The sequence below is a fragment of the Charadrius vociferus genome, unplaced genomic scaffold, assembly GCF_000708025.1.
Source record: "Charadrius vociferus isolate BGI_N301 unplaced genomic scaffold, ASM70802v2 scaffold473, whole genome shotgun sequence".
NCBI classification, from domain to species: Eukaryota; Metazoa; Chordata; class Aves; order Charadriiformes; family Charadriidae; genus Charadrius; species Charadrius vociferus.
Window position 1 is genome coordinate 1,645,708 of NW_009647444.1, and position 7,030 is coordinate 1,652,737.

At 45.5% G+C, this 7,030-nt stretch overlaps 1 protein-coding gene across 1 annotated transcript in view; it reads left to right on the forward strand.

The window, feature by feature from the left end:
- The first annotated feature begins 6,248 nt into the window (after positions 1–6,248).
- The window catches only part of ZC4H2 (zinc finger, C4H2 domain containing), a 9,094-nt gene continuing 8,312 nt past the window's right edge, over positions 6,249–7,030 (forward strand). Inside the window, exon 1 of the mRNA XM_009880678.1 lies at positions 6,249–6,430. Within this exon, the coding sequence (XP_009878980.1) occupies positions 6,378–6,430 (53 nt within the window). The 5' untranslated portion in view covers positions 6,249–6,377. The remainder of the gene's footprint in view (positions 6,431–7,030) is intronic.

Consider the following 7,030-nt stretch of genomic DNA (forward strand, 5'->3'; position numbering starts at 1 on the left):
GAAGAGCGGCGTTTCTCGGAAACGGGTGTGCGGTGTGCTCCCGTGCCGGGAAAGGACGGGAACGGGGAGACGGTTTCCCGTTGCGGTGTCCCCTGCGGAGATCGGGGCCCTGGTGGTGGCGCACGGTGTGTGTGAGGGGGGGACTCGGGAGGGCAGGGGGATGGATGGCGGGCGGCGTTAGTGAAAATACTGCGCACTCCCCGTTTTGCAGATGACGGGCACGAAGGGTGTTGGGAAAGGTCCAGGATTGACACCCGCGGGGACGCGGACCTTCGGCTGGCCGGGACGCCGATGGGCGCTGGTGCACACGGGAGGTGCTGGAGGATTAACACAATTTGCACATACTTTAGGCTTTGCGTAAAATTGGCCTCTAAGGAATAGAGGCTCTTAAGATCCCGGGGCTGGTGCGTAGTTCAGTGCGGCTGATGGCTGCCTTTGGCTTCCCAAAACGGCCTGAAACCAGTATGGGCTTTCCCTCAAAACACAAAGGGGGCCAGTACGATTGGGGTGCCCCGGCTGTAGGGGCAGATCTTGCAAATGTGACCTGAGTACGTTTTGAAGGCTCAAAACCCTGCTGGGATACAAAAAGGATCCATTTCCATTTTAAAAACTCGGGAATGTAAAGGAAATTTCACAGCTGGGGCTGCGCCATTTTGACTCGTCCATTTTCCGATGCCTGGGTTTGGCAGCACTGCCGCCCGCTCCGCTCACTGGGAATTTGCACCTGACCCCGCAGCGCGTTAGCCAAAGTTCAGTCCTGTTGTATGGTTTATTGGGGGCTCTTCTCCATTAGTCTTTATTTTCTAATATTTCTTCAAATGCTATTTGTTTCGTAAAACATGTTGCACACATTTTTTTTAGAATAGAATAGTTCAGTTGGAAGGGACCTACAACCACCATCTAGTCCAACTTGCCCGACCACTTCAGGGCAAAACTTAAAAAGTTAAAGCATGTTGTTAAGGGCATTGTCCAAAGGCCTCTGAAACACTGAGAGCATCGACCACCTCTCCAGGAAGCCTGTTCCAGTGTTTGACCACCCTCTGGGTAAAGAAATGTTTCCTCAAGCCAAGTCTGATCCTCCCCTGATGCAGCTTTGGGCCATTCCCACACGCCCTGTCCCTGGATCCCAGGGAGAAGAGCTCAGCACCTTCCTTTCCACGTGCCCTCCTCGGGGAGCTGCAGAGAGCAATGAGGTGGTCCTTCGGCCGCCTTCTCTCCCAGCAAGACTAGCACAGAGTCCTCAGCAGCTCCTCACAGGACATGCCTTCCAGCCCTGTCCCCAGCTTGGTTGTCCTCCTCTGGACAGGTTCAAGCACCTTCACATCCTTAAATGGTGGGGCCCAGCGCTGCGCACGGTGCTCCAGGTATTCTAATGTCAATCGTTGCAAATTTTCGGCTGCCCTCACGTCTCCACGTCCGCCCTGCCAGCTGGGCTACGTTGTGAAATGCTAAATGTCTGAGTTTTATCATCTGCAAGGGGCAAATGGTAGAGGTTGGCTGCTTTAACTCGCCGATATTTGTCTGTAAAGATGTTTCAGATACTCTGAGGAAAAAAATGCAGAAGTTGACAAAATGTACACTATTACTCCATATGTAATTTTGTTGCATAAATTAATCTGTCACACTCATTTTAAAGAAACTCTGATGATCGTTTGTTATATCAAGACGCCCTTTACAACATGTACCAGTTTTCTGTAAATAATAGTGACGAAATGTCCAAATTAAACATCAGTATACTTTTGTTAGGGTCCTTTCTTCTGTATCCAAATATTTATTTATTTTAAAGAAAATAGTGAAGAAATTAAAAAAAGAAAAGAATATACATTAAGGTGTTATACCTCTCATATACTGAGAAAAGAAAGAAAAATTTTCATCGTAACATCCAGTCTTGTGAAATTGATTGCTCTATCCAAGGTGATTACCTAGAGGGGGGGAAAAAAAATCATTCTTGTTGTTGGGATTTTTCTGTACCGGATTTGTTGTCACGGTGGTAAGGCTGTGTGGACTGATGTTAGGCTGTTAAATGGAAGCAGCCAACTTTTTTCATGCAACAAAATTAAATCCTGTGCTCAATGGAGCAGGGGAGTGTTTTAGCATTGATTTCGTTCTGCATAATACCGCAAGTTGTTTTGAAATGTATCTGCCTGTTAGCTTTTGGTTTAAAAAGGATCAAATAGAAACAAGGTTGAACTTTTCAGGGTCAGCTGAAAGATTTTTATCAACGGCAGTTTGGTGCTTGAGTCCCTCCGCTCCCTTTGAAAAATGTAATCCGCGCGCTGGGAAAAACTGGTTGTTTGGGTCCCACATACCAAAGTTTATAAACAGCAGCAGAATAGACATTAAACATCAGTGCAGTGATTTCGGATCCTATAAAGAACTGTCAGACCCATTTTGTATACAAGGAAAAGTGAAACAGACACATTAAGACACTTGACCAAAGCCACAAAGCAAAAGCTGAATGCTGCCAATTTGAATGTGCTTGAACAGTAAGTATGAGCATCAGCGCCAAAAGAGCGATGCTGACGCCCGGCCCCCTGGCCACACGCTCTACCCTCAGAGCAACACACCTCGTGATGTACCGATTCTTGACTTTTCAATCTGGAAAAGGATTTTCATCTCTGGAAACAGTAGGGATCTCGGAGTGTACATCTAGCAGAGTACTGACAGATCTCTCCAGGGTACGTTGTGCCTTTTCCTCACCTTGTTGCCTGAGATGATGGTAGTGGTGAAAGTACAAACTTCCTTCTTCTTCCTCTGTCGCTTTGCTGAAAGTGACACTGAGAAGATACTCAGAAATTTGGCAGCAATAGCAGAAGCACCATATAAAGGACTGTATTCTTCAATGGTGGGCAGAAAAGATGACGCCACATTACCAAAACCAGGGAGAGTAAGAAGATACAAACAGCAAAGAAGATTCCCCGTACTTCAAAGGCAGCAGAGGGATGTGAGCACTAGAAAATAGCCATGCTGGTCCCACAGCTGAGAGGGGCACAAGGTGTGCCTGTGGATGCTGAGCTCAAGCTAATTGCACACCCCAGAAGACTTCTGTTTATCTGGAGTCGGATTTAAAACCCACCGAAAGCAATGGGAATCTACCTGCTGATACAAAATACAGTTCGGCTCAAGCCTTCATTTCTATTGAGTGCTTTTAAGTATTGTTTCTTCCCTTTGTTATTCTGCACAGCTAAATATTTGTAGTTTTGTACAAATGATGAAGTTTGTGTTCCTATATACACTACCACCGCTCAGCTGTAGCTGAGTATTTTCTGTCCTTTTTTAAAGCATGGATAGAAAGATAATGGCTAATGCTTGTGGGTAGGCTCACTTCCCATCTTCCAAATATTTTATAACACTTTGTGAAGTGGTTTTCTTTATGTCATTCAAAGCAAAGTAACAAGTTGAACGTCTGCATTTTCATTTTCTGCCCTTGACCCTTTAGTTTAGTCTGTAAAATCAGAAATTAAAAATGGGATAAACATGGCAAATGCTGGCTGGGATTCTCATCGCTCCTGTTAGAGAGGACTTTCCTCCCCGTCCTCTCATATCCTCACCCTGCCTGCTCTTACTCCCTCAGTGTCTTAGCAAGAAGATTCACTGGCCCACTGTAGCTAACTTGTCTCCTACCCCCTCAAATCGATTCGTTCATCTATTAAATTGTGCAACAAAGAAGCCTGCCCCCTTCGAGCACACAGCTCACTTAGGGCTCAATCCTACAGTCTGCAATTTTTAAGGCAGCCGGAGTTTGCAATTGCCTCAAATTATATGAGTATCAGACCTTGTATGTTCTAATTTATTTACAAAAGCTGTGAGATGATGAAGAGGATGTTGACGGCTATCACCGTTTTCCTTCATCTTCTTTTTTCTTTAATTGAAGAACATGACATCAAAGAGAAAGGTCCTTAAATAACACAGTCGTTAAATAAATGGGGTCTGATACTGGAGTCCACATTCATTCCAAATTCCCATCTACTTCACTAGGAATTAAAAGCATTTAAAAATACGACTAAAGCTATTTTTATCAGGGAAAAATGAGCAGAAAGCTGCAGTGCCCTGGTTCTGATGTCATCCTTGAGTGCTGAAGAGTTTTTATGACTGACCTGATTTCCCAGATCATTCGTTTCCACTGATCAGTGAAAGCAGAAAAAAAGGGCCAAAGTGCACCTTTGGGGAGTTTCAGCTTCTCGCACGGGCCGGGACAGGGTCTGATCCACATCACGTTACATTGATCGCTAAATGTAATTTGTGTAGGAAAAAGAAAATCCCACTAATAAACATTTGCTGCCTCAGTTACAAAAAGTTTGCTTAAACACCATGGTTAGGCAAGCAGGGCAGGGCAGAGAAGGAATACGCTAGCAAAAGTTCTTCGGAGACTGGCCTGTGTCAGAATTCAGGAATTTAAGCTTTATCTCTGTCTTGACAAGAACTCAAGAGAAGGTAGAGGGAATGTTAGCCTGTCACATTCCCTTCTACAGGCCTAAATCTCTTTTGTTACACAGAACATTTTGCGGTTTTCTTTTTTGCTTTCATTTTTGTGCCTGGTTTCGCAGTAGGTTTCCTGTATTTGTTTCAGACTATGCATGTCATTTCCAAAGGTAGCGAGTGGTACTTTTATTGTAGTTTTAGGTTTAGCTCAACTGAGTGCACAAGGGAAGGTGGTGTAATTCCTCATCATGACACTTAATAAATGGGAAAGTTCTGGACAATATTTGTCCTAAACTTTCTGTATTGCTCATTAAATAGATTACTTTTTAGACTTCTCTCTCAGCTGACCTAGTGGATTATTTGCTATGATAGCTCTTCTAACACCTTTTACACACTGAAAGACTATTATTATTATGAGCTACATGTATAGCATCCTATTTGCTCAGTGCTGGAGCCAGAGCACAACACCCCAATGTCTCACACTGCTTATTACTCATACTGTAGTTTTTTAGCTTTCCAGGCATGGATATTCCTATGTGCAGGGGACCACTCGGGCTTTAGTCTGCAACTGTAGATGCAATGGGCTCAAGACATTCAGTTCTGTGGCCATAAGCCCTCACTCAAGCAGATCTACCACATGCTGTGTAAATATGGCCACACTGTCTTGCATTCGGGCATCTTTCATGTTCTCCAAAACTCTTACCATGCTCTCCCCTGCATTCTGTCCATTTTTATTTTTTACCTCCTTTTCAGCCCCTCAGACCAGACACCGGCAAGTTTGATCAGGGCTGAGCAGTGGTTAAGTTCTTCCAGTGCCTTCTGTATAACATTTCTGTGATATATTCCAGAATAATTGCCCTGTTCTCATGAGCCTCACACCACTGACTGAGGAGTGGTCCACTAGATTCACTAAGATAGTGGTACTGCTACTTGTGCATTTCTAACACACACAAGTTTATGTTTGCAGTATCCGATTTCCCTACTGACGGTCTAGACCTTGAGCTTAAGGTTCATCCGAATGTGCTGACCCTTTAGCCCAGCGTGACCATCAGAGCTGGCAAACCCCAGGGTAAATCCTTGGGCATACAGGTGAAGGATCATGAGTTTACACCATGGATCCTTTAGGACAGATCCTGGAAGAGCCCTTCCAAAGCGTTGAGATACAAACGTTTTCTTCATAACTTAAAACACAGTGCTTAGTACATTACAGAAGCCGAAGGAAAATAATTACTGGGCTGAGGAAAGACTGAGAGTCTATTCATCAATCTCTGTAAAGTGCCCTGATATTCTTGGCTAGAATGTCCATAGAAAGACAAATGGTCACTTTCCTCCATCCAACAGTTTTATCTGCATTGTTTTTCTTTCCCGTAGTTACAAGTGCTATGTATAGTAGCAGAAATAAAAAAGAAAATCCCAAAGAACCAAATTTGTCTTTTCTGAACTCCAGGCACAGTCACATCACTCAGAGCATCTAGTAGAAGACAGCATGGTAATAATAACAGCTATGGCATGCCTTTGTGTCAAGAAAGTTTTTAATCAAAATTGTGAACTCATTCAACAGTCTCCTCGTGTGCATTCCATAATTTTACCGAAATGTGAAACGTTGCACAGACCTCAGGAGGAAGCCTGCTGCTCTTTTTTGCGCTCCTAACAACCTTTGACATAATGAGGTGTGACAAAGTGATTTAAAATGTAGTCGCAGGAAGAAGGGCAGGAAAGCTCTGCTCTGCCTTGTGGGTGTTGTAGTCCTGCAGCCGTGGATCTGCCTAGGCAGCAATGGGAAGCCGGACTCTAAGTCCCACAGCTCCCACTAGAGACTGCCGCACAGGCTCAGAGACCATATGCTGGGAAGGGGGTGACTACATTGTGTCTATTGTAGGGTGGTTTTTTTTTTTCCTTTTTCTCCCTTGGCATTTTGTACATTTCACGGGAGGTTGAAATCGGGAGTGAAAAGCATGGCAGATGAGCAAGAAATTATGTGCAAACTCGAGAGCATCAAGGAGATCAGGTACGTTTGCTTTGTGCCGCATCAGTTCCATGGAGCAGCTTTTCCCTCGGGGGAGCGGAGGAGTTGCAGCGACCTGCGAGGAGCTATTGTGCGGCTGAGGGAAAGAAAACCACCGCCGGGCTTTACCCTCAGAGCTGAAAATACGGTTTTTTCTAAGTAGGGAAGGAGCATCTGCCGCTGGGGATCGCCGCTGGAATGCGCGGTGGAGGGCGGCAATGGTGCATTTCCAGGGAATTACCCCTGAGCGGTAACAGAAGGAAGAGTGCGCGGGTGGGAAGGACACAGCAGCCCCACGCAGCTGGGGGAGTGGTGTCGGGCTGCGGGTGGGGTGGGTTTGTTGGGGTTTTTTTTTTTGTTCTGGCTTTTTTTTTTTTTTTTTTTTTAAGCCCTTTGAATTATTATTTCTTATTCCTGAGGCTCTCTGACATAAATCTGTTATTTTGCCCCACTCGCTCCCGGGCAGGAGCCTTGACGGGCTGGGAGAGGAAGGGAATGGCACGAAAAGCAGCGTGTGACTCCGAGAGCCGAGGACGGAGGTGCCCCCCACCTCGTCCCGCCCCCGAATGGCAGGGAGGGATGCGCGCCCGGCGGGGCGCGGGT